The sequence below is a fragment of the Nicotiana sylvestris genome, chromosome 7, assembly GCF_000393655.2.
Source record: "Nicotiana sylvestris chromosome 7, ASM39365v2, whole genome shotgun sequence".
NCBI lineage: Eukaryota > Viridiplantae > Streptophyta > Magnoliopsida > Solanales > Solanaceae > Nicotiana > Nicotiana sylvestris.
In genome coordinates this window covers 24,330,390-24,352,142 of record NC_091063.1, presented here as the reverse complement: position 1 = coordinate 24,352,142, position 21,753 = coordinate 24,330,390, and the positions used below count along the sequence as shown (strand labels likewise).

Genomic DNA, 21,753 nt, shown 5'->3' with positions numbered 1-21,753 from the left:
CTTCAGAACTTGTCAATACTCCTTTCCTGGACTATGCATAAATCTGCTAATAACTCCAACAGCTTGTGAAATGTCAAGTCTCGTACAGACCATTGCATACATTAAGCTACCAACGATATTTGCATATGGTACCATTGATACATACTCATGTTCAGCTTCATCTTGTGGCAACATAGTAGTACTTAGCTTAAAATGGGGAGCAAGTGGAGTACTAACCGGCTTAGTATTCTCATCTATGCCAAAACGCTGCAATACTCTCTTCAAATATTATTTCTGAGCTAAACAGAGTTCCTTTGAACGTCTATCTCTTATTATCTCCATGCCAAGAATTTTCGTTGCCTCACCTAGATCCTTCATCTCGAACTCCTTCTTCAGTTGAATTTTCAACTTATCAATTTCTTCCGAATTTTCGGAAGCTATCAACATATAGGAGAAGATATACAAAGGAACCATCTTTAAACTTGCGCAAATACACACAATGATCGGATTTGCTTATCTTGTACCCTTGCCGCAACATAAACTCGTCAAATCGCTTGTACCATTGTCTAGAAGATTGTTTCAATCCATACAATGATTTTTCAAGTTTGCACACCATATTTTCTTTTCCAGCAACTTTGAATCCTTCTGGCTGAGTCATGTAGATTTCCTCCTCCAAGTTTCCATGTAAAAATGCAGTTTTTACATCCATCTGAACTAGTTCCAAATCCAACTGTGCTACCAAAGCCAACATAATTCTAATGGAGGAATGTTTTACAACTGGAGAAAATATTTCATTGTAATCAATTTCCTCCTTTTGAGCATATCTTTTGGCCACCAATCTTGCTTTGTAGCGAACATCTTCTTGGTTAGGAAATCCTTCTTTCTTTGCAAATACCCATTTGCACCCAATTGCTTTCTTTTCCTTCGGGAGATTGGCCAATCTCCATGTATGATTCTGATGAAGGGATTGTATTTCATCATTCATGGCAATCCTCCACTTATCTTCTTCTGAACTTTGGACTGCGTCTTTATAAGTGGTAGAAACATCATCAGCTACATTGAGGCGGCATAAGCAACCGTCTCTATAAGACGAACAGGTTTTGTTATTGTCCTTTTTGGCCTGCTAGTTGCAATTGATTCAAGTTGTTGTTGAGGTCCTGAGTTGGAATCTCCCTCTCTACTGGCTCTTCTTCAGAGGATAATCTTCATTTGTTTCCTCCTCTGCTTCTTGTGTAGGAAAAATAAATTTTCCCTCAAACTCCACCTGCTTAGAAGCACCCTCATTTTGTTTGATATCTTCTGTTACCTTATTTACCATAGCAGATTCATCAAAGGTAACATTCCTGCTGAATATTATTTTCTTTGTCATAGGACACCATAAGCGATATTCTTTGACTCCAGAAGTAATCCCCATAAAAATAGCCTTCTTTGCCCTTGAAACTAATTTTGACTCTGTCACATTGATAATATGCAGTTGAGCCAAATACATTCAAAGAGTCATAATCTACAGCAGGCTTTCCATACCATTTTTCAAATGGTATCTTTCCATCAATAACAGTAGATGGTAGATGATTAATGAGGTGACATGCATATGTAACTGCCTCAGCCCAAAATTCTTTGCCCAAGCCAGCATTTGATAACATACACCGCACCTTCTCCAGCAAGGTCCGGTTCATACGTTCTGCCACTCCATTCTGTTGTGGTGTATGTCTGACAGTGAAGTGTCGGACGATGCCATCATTTTTACAGACCTTATTGAAATGATCATTTTTGTATTTACCTCCATTGTCTGTGCAAATACACTTGATCCTCCTGCCTGTTTGTTGCTCCACCATCGTCTTCCATTTGAGAAAAATTCCCAACACTTCATCTTTGCTCTTCATTGTATACACCCATACTCTTCGGGAAAATCATCAACAAAGGTTATAAAATAGTGCTTCCTACCCAATGAAGGTGTTTTGGAAGGACCCCAAACATCAGAGTGTACATAATCCAAAATGCCTTTAGTATTATGGATCGCTGTACCAAATTTAACTCTTGTCTGTTTCCCTTTGACAAAATGCTCGCAAAACTCCAAGTTGCAAGCCTTTACTCCTTTTAACAATCCTTGATCTGATAAAGTTTTCAAGGATTTTCCTCCAGCATGTCCCAAGCGCATGTGCCATAGCCTGGTTGCTTCTATCTCTTTTTCGTCACTGGATGTTACTGTCGCTGTCCCAATAATTGTATTACCGCGATAACGGTACATGTTATTGTTCTTCTGATTGACCTTCATTACCACTAGTGCACCGGATCATACTCTCATCACTCCATTTTCTGTAATGATTTTGAACCCTTTTGATTCTAGGGCTCCCACAGAGATGCGATTTTTCTTCAAATCCGGTACATATCGAACATCTGTTAATGTTCTAATCATTCCATCATGGTTCCTTAATCGTATTGAACCAATGCCATATGAGGTAAGAGGGTTGTTATCCGCTGTGTGGACGACTCCATATTCTTCTTCTTGAAAATCCACGAACCAGTCCCTGTTGGGACACATATGATAGTTACAAGCCGAGTCCATCAACCATATGTCTGATAATGTTGATGGCTCTGTTGTAACTAATGAGAAGTCTGAATCATCACCATCATCTATATTTGAATCCATAATGGCCTTTCCATTATTATGTTTGGCCTTATTCTTCAACTTCGGACAGTCTTTCTTCCAGTGCCCCTTTTCTCGATAAAAGGCACATTCATCTTTGCTGGGTCTAAATCTTGACTTGGATCTTCCTTTCTTTGTCCTCATTTGATTTTGAGGACGACCCCTCACAACCAGTGCTTCTCCTTCTCCGCCCTTCTGTTTTTCTCCCTTTCTTTGTTCATAGCTGTACAAAGCCGAACAAACTTCTCTGAGAGAAATTTTGTCATTTCCATGGAGTAGAGTAGTTTCAAGGTGCTCGTACTCATTAGGAAATGACCCCAACAACATCAAGTCCAAGTCACCATCATCAAAAATTGCATCCATATTTTGCAAATCTGTGACCAACTTATTGAAACTGGTGATATGTTCATTCATCGTGGTACCGGGAACATAGGTGAAGCGAAACAGTCTCTTCATCATGTACAATTTATTTTGACTATTTTTCTTCAAAAATTTATCCTCCAGTGCTTTCCATAATTTACTTGCAAAAGTTTCCTTTGTGTATGGATATTTCTGCTCTCTAGCAAGGTAGGATCGAATGGTACCGCAAGCAACACGGTTGATAATTCTCCAATCTTCTTCTCCAATAACATCTGGTCTTTTTTCTTCAATGGCAAGATCTAGCCCTTGTTGAAAAAGGACATCTAGAACCTCGCCTTGCCACATCCCAAAATGTCCTGACCCGTTAAAAAATTCTACCGCAAATTTCGCATTTGACACAATTCTTGTCATAAGCGAAGATGCCAATGATGACGTATTGTTGACACTTGATGTAGATTCTTCTTGTTTGTTGTCTCCCATCTATGACACAAATATTATTTAATAGCTGACGACACAAATCAAGATTATTTCCTTTCTGGTGTGGAAGATCAGACTAAGCTGCAACCACAAAGCATACTCAGACAGAATCTTGACTCAGTTACCAAGATAAATCTTTTCTGATGTGGAAGATCAGACTATGCTGCAACCACAGAGCATACTTAGACATTACCTTGGCTCTGATACCAATTGTTGCGGAAGCCAAATGTATATAGTGTGAATGAATCACAACTACTATACCAAAAATTATGACATCCACCAAATAATAAATAAGACAATAAAGCAATAATAAAAGGAACACCAGAATTTACGAGGTTCGGCCAATTTTGCCTACTTCCTCGGACACAACCAATATTTTATTCCACTCCAAAAATACAAGTGAAATAATACTAAAGAGAGAAGAAACAAATGTCTTAAGAAGATAAGAAGGCAAATGAGAGGTGTGTTTAAATCCTAAACATTAGGTCTTCTTTTATAGGGGAGAAATTCTTTCCAAATTAAGTCTCCCACCGATGTGGGAGTTTGCCATTTTCAACACTACTCACGTACAACATTATGAGCGAAAAATATTTGAAGACATGTTTAGACAGTCGTAATCTTTGTGAGTAATATTTGTTAAAAGAAGAATCTTTGCGAGTAATAGAATGTCATATGTAAAATCACAAGTTCTTGGGGTAGTTTTGAAACATACAAAAAAAACTTTTTTATTTTCTTAAACTTCATATAAACTCAAATACTGAGTATAAAATGGAGAGGATTGGTAGAAGTAGTACGATCATGTCTTTGCCTTGTCTATTTAACGTCAACCTAGAAATATCATGCCACTGCGTCTGCATTTATCACGTGCACTGGGTTTAGTAGTACTAATTACTTGATGTCTTCGTCAAATACGTGATCATGAAAGTCTTTTTAGTAGAGGAACAAAAGATTGTGAAGAAGGTTTTGAAGATTTAGAGAACCAAGAAAAGTACTGAGCCCAAGAGCTAGAAAATTATGAGAGTAATTCGCATGCTGCAGGAAATCATGACATGTATTTAGTTTTGGTAAGATATTATTTTGCTTTCTTTTTAAATGCGATATTTGATTTTTTTGTCAGTTTGTTCAAAAATAATTTCAGCTGGGTTTTTATGCTTTATTGTAATGTTTAAAAATCCCGATGGTGATTTTCAATATAGTTGTGAGTACGTAGCGCTTTTTGCTTCAGTCTTAATCAGCAAGTTATTTTTTTTTTAAGAAAATTGATTAGTTATGAGTTGAAAATAATTAGTTGAGAAAATCAATAATTTACTAAGTACTAACATGTTATTTATCTATATCGTTGTTTGTTTATAGTAACAATGTTTTTTGCTCTATCGCCATAACCTTTTACTTTTGTTATATTAGCACTATGAATTGAGATGTTGGAGATAGTAAAGATGGGGAAATTGATAAAAACAACTCTTATGACGTTCGGACTGTCCAGTGGCCCGACTCATGCCGCCAGTGAACTGTTACTAAGATCAACAAAAATAACAATATAGACTATAATCCCACAAATAGGGTATGTGAAAGGTATGTGTACGCAGACCTAGCCTCTACCTTGCGCAGGTAAAGAGACTGTTTCGGATACTGAGATCATTTACTGGTAAATTTAACCCATGAGATAGCCACAATTCTCCGAAAAACCCAAGAGAATAGATACCTTTTAATTTTATAGCAAAATATTTAATTTTGGTTACCTCCTAGCCCTAAGCCACTAAATACGCTAATCAGTTACAATATTTTCTTTCTCTCTTTATTCTGATACATCCCATTCTCTTCTCCATCCCATTAAAATTTCAAATTCTCTTCCTCTTTTCTGTCTAATTCGCTTGCGATTTTCTCCTCCATCGATATCCTCCATTGTAACAGTGCTTAAAGAGGAAGATTCTTTTTTTTTTGTGTGTATCACGGAATGCTTGATGCCTGACATTAAAAATCTACTTACAATTAGGGGTAAACTTGATTCTTCATCAACTTAATGTAAATTCTGGCCGCCTACGTCAAAGCGGAAATAAGAAATCAAAAGAGAAAAAATCCATTTCAAGAGGAAAGTAATGGAAAGCTGAATTAGTAGAAGTCACCCAGCCACTGCTGTCCACATTAGAGCAAATAGGCCTGCCCTGAATGGCTGGTGACACCATGATCAATTAGTCGTATGTCTTATTCTACCACTAAAATTCCGAGCACAGCGCTCTAACGCTCTGCATTAAAATTAGGGTTTGTTCTTGAACAAAGACGAGGAAGTTTGGGGCTGAGCAACTTGATTTTCTGTTAATATATTTTAATGTATTTTCATGTATTTCATTGTATTCATTGTCTTTTTTTCATTGTAATTCAATGTATTTCGTTGTATTTCATTGTATTCACTATTTTGTTTCCATTGTATTTCTCCCGTTGTATTCTATGTATTTCATTGTATTCACTTTTTTAATTAATATAATTTATGTATTCAGATGTATTATATAATTTCTCTGAAGATTGCTCTGTTTTTTGTGTATTTTTCGGTTGAACATCTTTTTTATAACTGAAAATACAAAATTTATGTGTTATAATTGAGTTTGTTAAATTATATTAGGAGTCTATTATGTTAATTGATTCACTTTCTGTTTTAAAAACAGTGTAATCCCCTATTTCACGTCGTGAATACAGTCGAATACAATAATCTGTCCAGCTGTAATCCCACGTTTCACTCCATGAATACAATCGAATACAACAACTGATTAGCTGGACTTCCCTAATTCACGCCTATTTTTGCTATTGTATTCATGAATACAATAGCTTAAATACATCTTATAACCACAGAAACGATATCTATAATCCGTAATATAGCAAGTGGTATCTATAAATGACTAATTACTACTAAAAGATAGTGTTTTATGAAATTTTCCCAATAAACATCGGACCCCCAGACTGCATCTACACAGATTACTGGTAGTCAACTCGAGGACAAGAATGACCACAAGGATACTGGTTACATTCATAACTGTTTGTTGGTATCTAATTAACCTATAACTTGGAAATACAATAAAACATTCACTCCAGGATCCTATACTGCTCCATCCCAGAAAGGAAAGCAGCATGTGCAATAAATGAGGCCAATCTACATCTGATATACATTACAGTAGTAAAAGCAAAAACTGAAAAAGATTGTTTAGGCCACAGCATTAGGGAGACTATTATTGTGAGCTTCGAGCTGTATACTGAGGTCATCCAAGTTGACACAACCTTGTATCCGTAATCCATGTTCATTTGCAAGATGCAACAAGCAAATAAAGCATAAATGTGGAGATATAGCCTCAATCGATGCTGACGCTCTGCATTCATTTGGAAAAGCAGCCAAGATGTGCTTGAAAGATACACTTTCTTCCTGTATATTAAGATGTGAATGAATATAGATGTCCAATAAACAAGCTAATAAGTAAACAAATAAAGCCCCGTCGATTAGAATGTCATGCTGATCAATTGAGGAACTGCTTAACAAAAGGAGTCTTTAACCACATCTATTAAGAAAAGATTCAACAACATACCCAGTAAAATCCCACTAGTAGGGTCTAGGGAGAGTAGAGTGTACGCAGACCTTACCCCTACCCCGAAAAGGGCAGAGAGGTTGTTTCCAGGAGACTCTCGGCGCAACAAGAGAGGCAATAATATCATAAAAGAAACAAGAGAAAAGACATGTAACAACAAAAGATACCAAAAAGAAAATAACCACAACAAATAAGTGAAAGGACAATAACACAAAACTATGCAAAACAACAATGTGAATACAACAAAGACAGCTATTAAGAAAAGATTGGTTAGAGAAAATGTTATATTGTCAGACAGTTTAGTAGTTCTACAATCGCATTAATGACTATGTAGTTATAATCATTTGCCTTACACCTTCCCATCCTATTGAGGGATTCAAGGTGGATCCACGGTCAATCAGCAAGCTTATTTACAGAAAACGAAAGGATCCTGTGCCTACAGACTTGATTTCCACGTCAGATATCCAGAAAATTTACATACTTGATTAGTTATCTACAAATTTCCTTCTCATCTACTTAGTCGCTCTGTTATATTGGAGTTTGAGATATAGAGCAAGAGCAGAGTACTATACTCAATTTAGGAGCTCGGAATAAGGGAGAATTAGGTGGTGTTCATGCAAAATGCAGAACAAACTCCTTCCATCCCAAATGAACCTACAAGTTGACTTGGCATGAATTTCTAGCTATGAGTTGAAAATGTACCCCTAAGAGTGTCAGGTAAACTACTTTATAATAATAAGTGAAAGAAATTATGAGCAAAAAGATAATTCAGCCCCATTTATTGCCTCCACCTTAGTTTATATCAAAATCTTTTTGTTTGGGACATCACTAACTGTTTGGCAAAATTTATTGTTCATTTTAAATACAACTTTCATAAGTTCCAAGAATTCAAATTCATTTAATCAATCAACTGCGTACTCTTTGTTTAAAGAGAAATGAAACTGTCACAAAACCAACCAACAAAAGATATATATAAGTAGAAGTAATCTTTTAGTTTCAAATAACATATCCACTTTCCACATGTATGTTAGTACAGAAAACGATGAATCATTTACTCATCTCTTTACAACCTTTTCACTTGCTATTATTTAAGAAGAGCAAAAAAGTAAAATGTTTTGACCTGTATGTTCCCGGGTAAGCATTAAATAATAATCTCTCCTTTTCATTTCATGTGGCATCATCACTAGGCATGGTCTTAAGAAGTCAATTCCAAATTATGTTGAATATTAGTAGAAATTCTACATGGGGAAAAATGCATAAATGCACTCCCATCCAGGCCAAAATCAGAATCATTTCTATGTAACCAAGAACACACTGCCAGTGAAGTAAAAAGTTTGAACTTACCTTAACTGATGTTTGATTTAATTGGTCCCAAAGCGTTTCCTTAAGCACTTGAACATCTACTTGTTTGGATGTTTTATCATACTGGACTTCAATCTTGTTTACCTGTTAATTCAGACAAGATAAACTAAGGGTTTCAGTTTGCGTCAAAAGAAGCTCTTCATCTAGCAGATTCTACACTGAGGAACAAAATTATTTTCTAATAGCAACTGTGCAAAGAAAGATGAAGTTTTACTGTGGGAATTAAGTTTCCATTAAGCAAGCAAAGTGAACATTTGACATTTTTCTTCCCACAGATTAATTGACAGATAACATGATTTGAAGTTTCTTTTCTTCCTTCCATTTTCAGCCTAAAGAAATAAAGGAACTAATACTTACCAGTTCCTTGAAGTTTCTCACTTTTAGTATTGCTATTTCTTTTCAACATAAAGAATGACTTATTACCAATAGTACCAAACAGCCAAAAAGACGAAGAAAAAAAAAAGAAACAGGCATTTAAAAGATCAGCCAATGGCGTGGAGTTCATCAAAATAAAAAACAGCAAACAGGGTTTTTGAAGCAATAGGGCCAGGTAATTGCATAAGATAATATTGGTCATAACCAGTCCAGTACAAGTTGCTTAAATGTTTAGATCACAGTTCTGCAGGAGATCTCAATCTGTATAAATCATACCTTATCTGCCTAAGTGTCCATGAGACCAAATCAGAGGGAAAGTGGATATAGAGTGGGATTCACCTCAATCTTGTTTCGACACCAAATTAGGACAACATCTTCAACTATTTAGCTTCGATTCTATTTGAGCTAAACTAGAGTATGCTTTTAACAACTTTTATTAAACGCTGGTCTTGTGCACACCTCGCCTATTTCACAAGGTACTTACCACCTCCCACCAGCACATGAACCGGGTAACTTTAGACATCAAGGCTTAGGCAAATGGGAAGAAATAACCAAAACTTTTTTCCTGTGATGGGATATTAACCCTAGTCTCTCACGGTTCTCATTCACTTCCGTTAACAACTTTAGCCATCCAAGAAATTGCCTTCATCATTAAAATAATATATAATGATCTCTTTCCTAATTCTAGGTCAAACCTAATCTAATCAAGATTCAAGTCTTGAGCTCCCCATTAGCCTATAGCAATTAAGTTACATTCAGAGGAATCTAGATTACTACAAGTAAAAATAGTCAACATTTGAGAGGAGGAACAAACCTGGCGAGGTTGAGACACAAGTGTACTTGACTCCTCAACATCACTAAATGCATTGCCATCATCAAAAGTATCATCAAAAGTCCCAGGAAATCCACCATCATCATCCCAAGATGGCATAGCTCCAAAATCATCACTTTGTTGACCGGCTTCATCTAACCAAAGAACCAGGTTAGTCAAGTTACATAATAACAAAAGTTTCATCTGTCACAATATGTAACATTCCTATTTCTGAAGAAAACTAGTAAATATGCAATAACAGGAGTACGCTACTTCTATAAGCAGTAGAAGACAAAATCTAGGAAATAGTTGAGAAGCCAATAGAGGAAATCTGTATATAGGGAAGAAGGGTTAAGGAAAGAAAAAGATATCATGGTAAGCACCATCATAGATCCAACTCAAATGCAACAACAACAACAACTCAGTATAATCCCACAAGTGGGGTCAGGGGAGGGTAGCGTGTATGCAGAACTTACACCTACCATGGGGGTAGAGAGGCCGTTTCTGAGATCCTACTCAGACGCAATAGCATAAATCATTTAAAACACTTAAAGAATTGTCATCTTTGTTAAGCCACACCTGCATTACTGTCCCAGTAGACGTGTACCAAGCAAAAATGTATTTGAATAAAAAATTCAGCATTTACAGTTTGAAATCAACTTGCCGCAACAGAATCTATCACCCATAAATGTTATGCATGTCCTTAAATATATCAAAGTACAAAATTTAACAACAGCAGATGGGCATAAAAGTTATCTCACCTGGGACTTTCTTTCCTCTCCTTCCGAGGCACTAAGGCAAGAGAATATAGGCAATCAGAATATTTTTAAGGTAATCAGCAGATAACAAACTCACAAAGCAACTAGAGTTCACCGTGACATTGGATCGGAGAAACAGCTTCACAAGATTCTCAGGTTGATAATGACAATCTTCTGGAAGTAACCTGTTACACGATGTTCTATTAGCTGGAAGGAGTAGTAACTTGGGATTCTTTGGAGGAGCAAAGACATGCGATAGATCAGTGTCCAATGCTTTTGTGAAAGAAATTTCAGGTTCTGCTTTTCTGCTCTTTGTTTTCTTAGTCTTTACTGGTGATCCATCTTCCTTGCAAGGCTCCTCTGAGACTGTGAATGTGATGAGTTATTAAACACCAAAGAAACTTAAAGTGCTAGAGGTTTCTCCCATGACCATGACGGGAGAGAGAGGAGAGATGAAAAAGTTAACATTCCTTTTGGAAGTCCTAAAAAAGCTTACCTTTCACCTTCCGATACTTCCAATGATCAGGACCAGCCCAGGAATTGTGCTTTGAAGAAAATCCTAAACTTAAAAACAAGTAATCATCAACTCTCTCAGATCTGTCATCATCTTCAGCATCGAGAAAAGTAAATGGTTCAGTGCCCTGCAAGACAAAGCCCAAAGAAATACCAGATTTCAGTTGTTCTCTTTTCAAAGGCCTCAATTACAAATTAGTGTTGAAGGCAACAACAAATAAGTGTGCTTGCCACCTCCTGTTGCCCTGATGAAATTTGATCAATATCGTGAGAGCCTTGTTCTGCCACATCTATTCCATCATCATGATCCATCGGCCAGGCTCCAGAATTGTCAAATACATCACCATCATCCACATCTAGGCCAAACGATTCAGAAGTTTGTTCTGGTGAAAGCTGGCTAGAAAAATCTGTTTCAGCTGGCACCTGCATCTCTCCACTGAATTGACTAATCATATGCCTCAGACTCGGTGATATCTCGTCCTTCTTGGGCATATTCAATACCATTTCTTCAACACAATCTATACTAACGGAAAAAGTTTATAGCAATCAATTGATAGTGGCTCACACACAAAGGAGCTTCCAGCATCTAAATACAAAAAGAACCCAAAACTACGTATAATTCCAAAGCCACAAACCTTTAGCAAAACATATATCAATGGAATCTGTTCTATCATTCCGAATTTCTTCTGGTATTGACTTCCCAGGTATCTCGCATGAATCAAAAAGGACACTGCAAGTACCATAGATTCCTAGGTTATTCAACAAAAGACCCTTTGCACCACCTTCATCAAACTGAGCTGATGTCTGATGATAAAGAGGATCAACAGCAAAAGCGGCTGCAAAATACACAAATGAACCGTTTATAAAGTGAAAAAGGATAAATTCAGACAAAGAACAAAAATACCAAAGATAAGAAGCGTGTATACCATCAAATTTCTTCACATTGATAGAATCGAATGATGACTCTAGTGTTGATAAAGGCGATAGCTGCAATTGTCACTCAAATTAGTTTAGGAACAAGAAATTATTTTGTGTTTGTCATAAAGAGAAGAAGAATGTGAAGTATTAACCTTTTTTTCTTGCTCTTCTCTAGGGTGACCTTCCTCCTGCTCATTTTCAGCATTGGCATCCTCTACAACAGGATCTGGCATACAAGCAAAATATTAAGAGATAGAAGAATAAATGCACCAAGCGTCTAGGCGACTCCGCATACATTCAGCACGCACCTAAGAAGAAGGCAAATAGGGAGGGAGAGAGAGAGAGAGAGAGTAAACAACGTCGAGAAAGGTTTGGAAGCATAAATAATTAGATCAAAAAGATAAAGAGTCGTTCCAATATTTTGAATGCCTTGGCATGAGAAGGCACACGATTAAAATGAGAAGATAAAAGAGGAAATAAATTTTGATTCACGAAGTATTCTTCAGGGAAGATTCAAACTAGAAAGACAATGTAATTTGGAAAAATAACAAACAAAAAAAACAATTAAGCATAAAGAAAGCTACCAATGATGTAGAATTATTCTTATAAGGCATTACCCAGCTAGAAACCTGATAAAGAGTGCATTGTATGCACAAAATCAAAACATACCTTGATCATTTCCTTTACCAACACGATTGATTCCTCCAAGAACTTTATATGCCTCTGAATGTACTGAGTCCACCCTCATTGAGTAAATCTTAACTCCAGCCTCAAGAGTACAACTAGCCTAAAATCATAAAATCACAAATAGCAAACAAACATGTCAGCATAGTATGTTTGTGCCTGCAAAATGAGAAAGTTATGATTTTAAGGTTAGCGATCCGTGGTTTGCATTTTATATATATGTTACAAAGTGCAATAGGATGGCATCATATCCATAGGCCATTGCCACTGCTCGTGCACGAAATTCAGTGGAACATCCTAGAAACATATCTAACTAAGTGTACATTCACACTTAAGTTTGAAACTTTAAACCAACCGCCGCCCTTCCAAACACACACACACACGGTATAACCAGAAATCAAAAAATTGTGTCTGCGTGATAAGATCAAAAAGCTACCTTCTGAAAGTTGGTCTCAGAATCATTCTCTTGTTCAACTTTAACGATTTCGCATAGATGATCAATCAAACCTAGCTCCCAAGTATTCTTCTGATTAATTTTCTGTTTCCAAGTAGAGATAAAAGTCAAATGAATATTCATCTATAAGGAAATGTGAACAAAACTTAGTAGAAGTGAGACATTTTCACTGGCGAGTTTGATGCAATTCTGGAAGAGTTCGAGAATCTGCTGCTCGTCAAGGCAAGTAGATGACGGAGGCGGGACAGGGAGTGGTTTGCGACGGATAACGGCAGCACGGGCGGCGCGTGCCCGAGCACGTTCAAGCTTGTCATCATTGGAGCCCAAGACAAATTTTGTCGGAGAAAATGGGCCTTTCTGTTTGGTATTAGGGCTTAGGGTTTCGGCCATTGCTGTTGTCAGTTTACAGATTTAGTGGACTTTACGGTCACCGGAAGTGAAACGGAGAAGTGGTGTGGTGTGATTTTGAAAGTGTGGGACGGTGGATGTTTCCGGTGGGGGTGTGGAGAATGGAGCTTCTGATTGTCGGCCGGATTTGGGAAAGTAAATCGAGTTTTTCCCACCTTTTGAAATTTTGAATTTGGGACGCTGGTGCAAAGCAATTTTATCTTTTTTCTTTTTCTGTTTTGCCAAGAGCGGTTTGGTTGGTATATGTAGAATATACTCCTTCCCTCTCGTATTAACAAGGTTACCAAAAATAATTGTTTTAAATTATTTGTTATTTTAAAAATTTAAGACAAAACTGATTATTTTTGTCCTTTTTTACCCTTAGTAAGTAATTATTTTTGAAGATGAAGATAATATATAAATAGAATAAATACTTAATAAAGAGAGATTATATGTTATGACATAAATAAGGGTAGAATAGTCCAATCTATTTTCTATTAATATTTTTTAGGGGGTTGTGTAAAAAAAAACTCAAACGCATAATATGAGACGGAGGGAGTAGTACTGTAGCAAATTTAATCCCAACATAAAACTTCATAATACATTAATACTAATTAATTAATTCGTTGTTAAGTTGTTAGTCTTTTCATAAATACCGCAAAAATGTATGTATCATTTTAATAGCCTATTTGGCAAAGTTTCTCCAATCCTAAAAAAATTTTTCAGAAAAAAGTGTTTTTTTTTTCATAGTTGAAGTATTTAGCCAAGCTTTTGGAAGAAAACAAAAGTATTTTTGAGGAGAAACAGAAGCAGTCTTGGAGAAGAAGAAAAAGATAACTTCTCTTCAAAAGAACTTTTTTGAAAAACACTTTTGAAAAAAAAAAATACACTTAGAAGCAATTTTTAAAAGCTTGGCCAAACACTAAATGCTGCTCAGAAGTATTTTTCAAATTAATTAGCTAAACACAAACTGTTTCTCACCTAAAGTACTTGAGTAGAGCACTTTTAAGAAAAAAAACATTTCCGTGGCCAAACAGACTATAAATATAGTTGAGTGTGAAATAAGAATATGAGTGTTAGTAATACACGACCAAAAATAGAAAATGATAAAAAAAATCTCTTATAATCCTCATCAGATTTATTTCCTCATTTTTCTTTGAAAGTATTTAACAAGATATAATCTCTACGATACAACTTTAGTATTAGTACTAATTTGCACATTACAACTTTTGCATAACTTATTTGCAAACCAAATGACCCATTATTATTGTTATTTAGAAGCCGAACTTATGATGAACGGACATTGGGACGAACATTGAGATTTCAAAAAATTTAATGGTAAATAGGTAATCATGCATGTCTTCTCACACGTACACGTGTGCTACTATTAATTTGAGCAAACTACGTGTAGTGCACTTACATTCAACAATAGTCTATAGTAGTAAAGCTCACAATTTCTCCCTTATTTGGAAGACCAAGGCCATCTCGGTTTGTGAGTATCTGTGAGACCCATGTGTTTTTTTCTCTTCTCTTACGTAAGATACGTAACGTGGCGTGGTTATATTAGGTATATACGATTGGGTATAACACATTGGGAGAATAAGACTGAAAATGTTTGGTAATATCAAGGAACTAACTAAAGCTTTAGGTCAAAGGAATCCCTTAAACAAAGGTTCGTGGATAAAGAAATGGCTCGGGTAGCACCCCGCCCGTTCGGAAGGTTTAAGTTAACTTACACCTGTGGGATAAGACTAAAAGTGTCTAATATGCTAATAATAGTGTGTTGTGAGGTATTATAATATCACACGGGTCACATGCTAAGTTTTGGAGTCAAGCAAGTTGCGAAATAAAAGTCGGCAAAGGTTATCGTAAATTTCTCTAATAATTTTTCTAAACTTTAGGTCAAATGTATCAGATCATTTCTCCCAATATATAATGATTTATGGGACCCACAACCTATCGAATCGAAGGTATACAAGTCTAGTTCGCAACCAAGAAAAACCTCACATCAAACGGACATTGGAGTAAAAAGTTATGATTGTTTTACCCCGAACTGTCCAGGCTGAAACCAGGTCGCGAACCGAGTAGGGTCAAACAAGTGGTATAAGTCGGCAAATCCGACTTGTAATATCCCAAAACATTTCATTTTCGTCCCAAAACAGTGAGGGAGCTGAAGAGAGAGTTTCATGGTGTTCTTGAGTGATTAAGGTACGTTTTTAACGATTTCTACCATTAAAGTTTGTCCCCGTGCCTAGAAACTCAATCTCTACGCTTTGCAATCGTTTTCCCTTTCTATTAGCTGTGTTTGGAGCTATTTTTTGAAGATAGGAATTTGTTGTTCTTGCTGGTTCTTCAGGTTTTATACTTGATTTTCCAAGGTAATCATCTTGGGACTCTTTTATGATCGTTTTTACAAAGTTCTACGGACGTTTCGTCAAGTTAGGGCCATATGGCAAATCTGCCGATTTAAACTCAATTATGAATTGTTTATAGGTGCATATAAGATGCATATATATAGTTTTTATGAAGCTTAGGACGTAAGGAACAACTTTCGTGAAGGAACTACAAGCATTCAGACGTTCGTTGGAAAGGTATGTTAAGGCTAACCTTCGTCCTTCCTTTTTGCACGAATTCTTGGAAATTCCTAAGACGTCAAATGTGATATTTTACTATTCTATTGCTAGAAAAATCTTCTGTGAAAGGCATTGGGATCATAGCTGAAGTATTTTCATGATGCTATTAGGTTGATATTCCACTTGTTCGGTTAATTAGGGTATTCGACATCTATATATGTCATTTTGTCGGCTTTCTTATCCATATGTCTATATATATATGAATTCTTATTCGTCTTTGGGTTGTGTGACTAAACAAAAATAAAGGCATTTAGTATTTACGATCAGTCTTTCTTCCTTGTTAAAGTATATTTTAAAATCTCTAAAGTGACACATCGATTTCCAAAAATCTCAAATATAAATTTTACGTTTAAACTATTAAAACACTTGATTTTTGATATACTTTCCTTTACTAATTATCAAGAAATCAGGTATAAGGACTAAGTGAAACACCTTAAGCTTTTTATGAACATCTTCAGAGTTAAGTTATCTTCCTAAAAGTCGAGTTAAGTTTTCAAGCTTATTTATTTAAAAAAAACATATGAGGTTCCACGAGACAATTGTATGCGATACGAAGGTGATTATGAGATTATAAGAATAAGAGTACCAATGAGCCAAGATAGGCTAAGTTGTTGCTATGGCCTATTATGTGCATTCAAAGTTCATATCATACATGGCATATTATGCATGGACTTCGAGCTATAATCGGAGGTAAGGGGCCTATTTGCCCGGAAAACTATATATATTGTATAGATGGCCACAGGTTGGCAATATGATACCGGTTAGCTACCGGGAGAGACCGCCATTGCTAGCATTTGGTTGGGTATGTCATGCATTTGCATCAATATATATGTATTCACGATATACGATTACACGAGCATACCATGCATATTTGATTACTATGAAGTCAGATGTTGGCCATGGAGGCTATTAGAGTTTCAGTGTCACGTGGTATCTCTATTACCTTTTTTTTACATCAGCTATGTATGATTCTACTTTCTACCTTACATACCAGTACATTTTTATGCGTACTGATGTCTCGTTGCCTGGCGACACTGCATTTTTGTTTCGTGCATGCAGTTCCAGGTAGGGACTTTGATCGACCTCTCTGCTAGAATTTCGGGGTTCAGCTGTGAGTTGGTAAGCTCCACCTCTTCCTGGAGATTTCATAGGATGGTTACTTTAGTGTACAGTTTGGGTATAGTCGGGGCCTTGTTCCGACAGTGCTTATGACACTCTTAGAGGCTATTATGGACACAGTATTCTGGGTTTCTTTTTGCAGCTTTCAGTATCTAGCCCATAGGCTTGGCATATATATATATGTGTGTAGGCATGTATGTCTCCAATCGCGGCCTCGTCGGCCAACTAGTACTTTATTATTTTGGCTCGTCTACCTTTGTTTATATGGCTTATTGTTATTCATGTCATGACTTTAACGGTCCAGGCTTAGTATTTCAGATGTTGTGCTGCTCGATCTGTTGGGCCCCAGTTTAGTTAGCTAGTATGTTTAGTGGCTAACTCGATCAAATACAGTATCGAGTGCCAGTCGTGCCTCCCCTAATTTGGGGCGTGATAAACTTGGTATTAGAGCAGATCGTATCCCAGGGAGTCCACAAGCCGTGTCTAGTAGAGTCTTGCTTATGAGTGTGTTGTGCACCACACTTATAATCAGGAGGCTATGAGGCATTTAGGAATGGTTACATTTCTTTCAATTAATAAATCATGCTATAGAGCGAAGTTATAAGAACATATGAAATCTAAATTGTGCTTTGTGTTTCTTATCTAATAGGCTACCTACGCTGAGGAGATGGCACATCGAGAGATAGGTATGGATCCGGAGGAAGGTACCAGTTGTTCCCCACCGGGTCAGAGGTATAGATTTCCCTTAGAGGCACACAGTGAGTCTCCAGTACCCCTAGTTTCAGCTTCCCCGGCACTTGTTGGAGCCTAGGGAGATGCAGTACCCCCAGCCTCACCAGTTATATTAGTACCTGAGGCAGCAAGAGACACAGGACCTCTAGCACCTGTTGTTCTGCCATCAGAGACTGGGGAGCAGGGGATGAGGAAGGCAGTTCAGTTGCTGACTAGGATGGTTTCTATTCATGAGCGACAACTAAAGTCGGGAGCAGATGCCCAGAGAGATCGGACAGGAAGCTCGACGGTATGAGAGTTTCTTCACTTGGCCCCTCCATTATTTATAGGATCCAGTTCCACTGAGGATCCCCAGGACTTTGTAGACTAAATGTATAGAGTATTGAGGATGATGCATGCCTCCGTCACCGAGGCTGTGGAGTTGGCTTCTTTTCGACTACGTGATGTAGTCGTCCTATGGTATGAGGCATGAGAGAGATCTAGAGGACCTGATGCTCCGTCAGCAGAGTGGGAGGACTTCTCTAAGGCTTTTTTAGCCCATTATTTGCCACTGGAGGTTTGGGAGGCCCGTCTTGACCAGTTTCTTAGCCTGAAGCAGGGGGATATGAGTATGAGGGATTATAGCTTAATTCTTTGGCGAGGTATGCACCAGATATTGTACGTACCATGAGGGCTAGATTTCATCATTATGTGGATGGTTTGGGGGATCATCTGATTAGAGACTGTAGGGTAGCATCCCTATCGGATGATGTAGATATTTCCCGCATACAGGCTTTCGCTCAGATTACAGAGGACCTTTCCCGTCAGATTCGTGATACTCGCAGGGATAGGGAGCAGAGTAAGAGGGCTTGTACTATGGGGTCTTATAGGGAGCCACAGTGTGATTTCAAGCCCCCACTCCATCAATATCCACCTTGATTAGCAGGTAGTTTCCCACCACAGATGCAGGGCCAACGGTTTGATCGTTATATTCAGTCAGGACCGTGGCAGAGCTCAGGCGCCTGAGGGCCGTCGACAGGAGCATTCCGCACAAAGGAGACAGCCTATTCCTCCATGTACTGAGTGCGGTAAGCTGCACACCAGGCAATGTAGACAGGGTTCGAGTGCATGTTATCATTGTGGGCAGATAGGACATTTTATTAGCCGGTGCCCGGGGTTAGGTAGAGGTGCACCAGCTCAGCCTTCAGGATCCACAGCAGCCTCTTCGCCCTCAGTCCGTGCTTCCCGACCAGTTCCACAGTCTACTCAGGGACGTGGTAGGGGAGAGGTGGAGGAGACACCTCAGGTTCTAGTGGTGGCCAGAACCGCTTTTATGCACTCACAGGGCGACAGGATTCAGAGGCATCCCCAGATATTGTCACAGGTATATTGACAATACATTCTCATGTCATTTATGCATTGGTAGATCCCGGCTCTACATTTTCATATATTACTCCATTTATTGTTGGTAAGCTTGACATGAGATCTGAGTTGTTGCCACAGCTAGTTGAGGTGTCTACGCCAGTTGGCGACTCTATTGTAGCTAATCATGTCTATCGAGGTTGTACAGTGTTAATTAATGACCGTCCAACTTTTGTTGATTTAGTGGAATTGGTTATGCTAGACCTCGATGTCATTATAGGTATGGATTGGTTGGCAGCTTGTTATGCTAATATTGATTGTCGTGCAAAGTTTGTCCGATTTCATTTTCCAGGTGAGCCTGTCTTTGAATGGAAAGGTAATGCAGCCACGCCCAAGGGTAAGTTTATTTCATACCTTAGGGCTCGGAAGTTTATTGCTAAAGGTTGTATATACCATCTGGTTCATGTCAGGGATATATATAAGGAGCCAGAGACTCTTCAATCGGTTCCTATTGTGAATGAATTCCCGACGGTATTCCCTGACGAGCTTCCAGGAATTCCCCCCAAAAGAGAAATCAATTTCGCTATAGATTTGCTTCCTGATACGCAACCTATATCCATTCCTCCCTATAGAATGGCTCTTGCAGAGCTAAGGGAATTGAAGGAACAACTGAAGGACTTGCTCGATAAAGGCTTTATTAGTCCAAGTACATCCCCATGATGAGGTGCTCCGGTGCTCTTTGTTCGAAAGAAAGATGGCTCCTTGTGGATGTGTATTGACTACAGGCAACTAAATAAAGTCACTATCAAGAATAAGTATCCTCTTCCACGGATTGATGACTTGTTCGACCAGTTACAAGGTGCCAAATGCTTTTCGAAGATCGACTTGCGATCCGGTTATCATCAGCTACGAGTCAGGGATATAGATATCCCAAAAACAGCATTTAGGACAAAGTATGGCCATTTTTAATTCCTTGGCATGTCTTTTGGGCTTACAAATGCCTCAGCAGCCTTTATGGATCTTATGAACCGGGTATTCAAACCATTTTTAGATGAATTTGTGATTGTGTTTATTGATGATATCTTGATATATTCACGATCGGAAGCCGAGCATGCGTTGCGAGCTGTATTGCGGACTCTCCAGGACTGCAGGTTATATGCTAAATTCTCTAAATGTGAATTTTGGCTAACTTCTGTAGCTTTTCTTGGTCATATTATTACCAGCGATGGTATCAAGGTTGATGGCCAAAAGATTGAAGCTGTGATGACTTGGCCGAGGCCCTTGAATCCGATAGAGGTTCGTAGCTTTTTAGGCTTGGCAGGGTATTACCGAAGGTTTGTGGAAGGATTTTCCTCTATTTCTGCACCATTGGCGAAGCTGACACATAAGGGAGCTAAGTTTCAGTGGACTGAGGCATGTGAACAAAGTTTTCAGGAGCTAAAGAAAAGGCTTACGACAACACCTGTCTTGACTCTTTCGGATGGCACCGAGGGTTATGTTGTCTATTGTGATGCCTCGAGAATTGGCTTAGGTTGTGTTCTTATGCAGCATGGTAAGGTTATCGCGTACGCCTCCAAACAGTTGTGGAAACATGAACAGAACTATCCTACGCACGATCTTGAGTTAGCCGCAAGTGTCTTCGCCCTAAAGATTTGGCGGCATTATCTATATGGGATTCATATTGATGTTTTCACCGACCACCAGAGCCTTCAGTATTTATTTAAACAGAGGGAGATGAACCTACGACAAAGAAAATGGCTAGAATTACTAAAGGACTATGATGTTGATATTTTATATCATCCCGGCAAAGCTAATATTGTTGCTGATGCTCTTAGCCGGAAGTCCATGGGCAGTCTAATCCATGTTAAAGTTGATAAGGTCAAGATGACAAAATATCTATGCCAGCTAGCTAGTTTGCAGGTGCGTTTGGTAGATGTAGAGGGTGGACGCATTCTCGTTCAGAATACGGCAAAATCTTCTTTTGTTACTGAAGTGAAAGAGCGACAACATGAGGATCCTAAGCTTATAAAACTGAGGGAAAGTATTCCACAGCAGCGACAACCTTTATTTGAGATAACTAGAGATGGAGTCCTTAGATACCAGGGCCGCTTATGTGTACCGATAGTCGGAGAGCTCCGCGCCAAGATGCCCATTATTCTAGATATGCAATTCACCCCGGAGCGACAAAGATGTATCGGAACCTTCGACAGATCTATTGGTGGAATGGAATGAAAAAAGATATCGTGGAGATGGTAGCCCAATGTCCTAACTGCCAGCAAGTTAAAGCCGAACATCAGAGGCCTGGAGGCCTAACTCAGTGTATTGAACTTCCATTATGGAAATGGGACATGATAAATATGGACTTTATCATCGGTTTGCCTCGCACTCCATGGAGGTATGATTCTATTTGGGTAATTATTGATAGGCTTACAAAATCTGCTCATTTCCTGCCAGTTAGGACAACATATTCAGCCGAGGATTATGCCAAGCTTTACATTCGGGAGATTGTGCGCCTTCACGAGGTAACATTATCTATTATCTCTGATCGAGGGGCTCAATTTACAACACATTTTTGGAAATCTTTTCAGAAGGGTCTAGGCATGCAGGTAAATCTTAGCACAGCTTTTCATCCGC

At 38.1% G+C, this 21,753-nt stretch overlaps 2 protein-coding genes across 2 annotated transcripts; one reads left to right on the top strand and one right to left on the bottom strand.

The window, feature by feature from the left end:
• Nucleotides 1-6,458: 6,458 nt before the first annotated feature.
• On the bottom strand, nucleotides 6,459-13,428 carry LOC104240392 (condensin complex subunit 2). The gene is made up of 13 exons (XM_009795232.2): nucleotides 13,070-13,428; nucleotides 12,890-12,991; nucleotides 12,439-12,556; nucleotides 11,922-11,995; nucleotides 11,778-11,838; nucleotides 11,487-11,687; nucleotides 11,086-11,369; nucleotides 10,835-10,979; nucleotides 10,454-10,704; nucleotides 10,342-10,372; nucleotides 9,584-9,735; nucleotides 8,377-8,478; nucleotides 6,459-6,872 (listed from the first exon to the last, which is right to left on the bottom strand). The coding sequence occupies exons 1-13, from the start codon at nucleotides 13,295-13,297 to the stop codon at nucleotides 6,657-6,659; spliced, it is 1,965 nt and encodes a 654-aa protein (XP_009793534.1). The 5' UTR covers nucleotides 13,298-13,428; the 3' UTR covers nucleotides 6,459-6,656.
• Nucleotides 13,429-18,444: 5,016 nt separating this feature from the next.
• Nucleotides 18,445-19,839, top strand: LOC138872856 (uncharacterized). The gene is made up of 2 exons (XM_070151277.1): nucleotides 18,445-18,616; nucleotides 19,103-19,839. Exons 1-2 carry the CDS (start codon nucleotides 18,445-18,447, stop codon nucleotides 19,837-19,839), a joined length of 909 nt encoding a protein of 302 aa, XP_070007378.1.
• The last annotated feature ends 1,914 nt before the right edge of the window (nucleotides 19,840-21,753 follow it).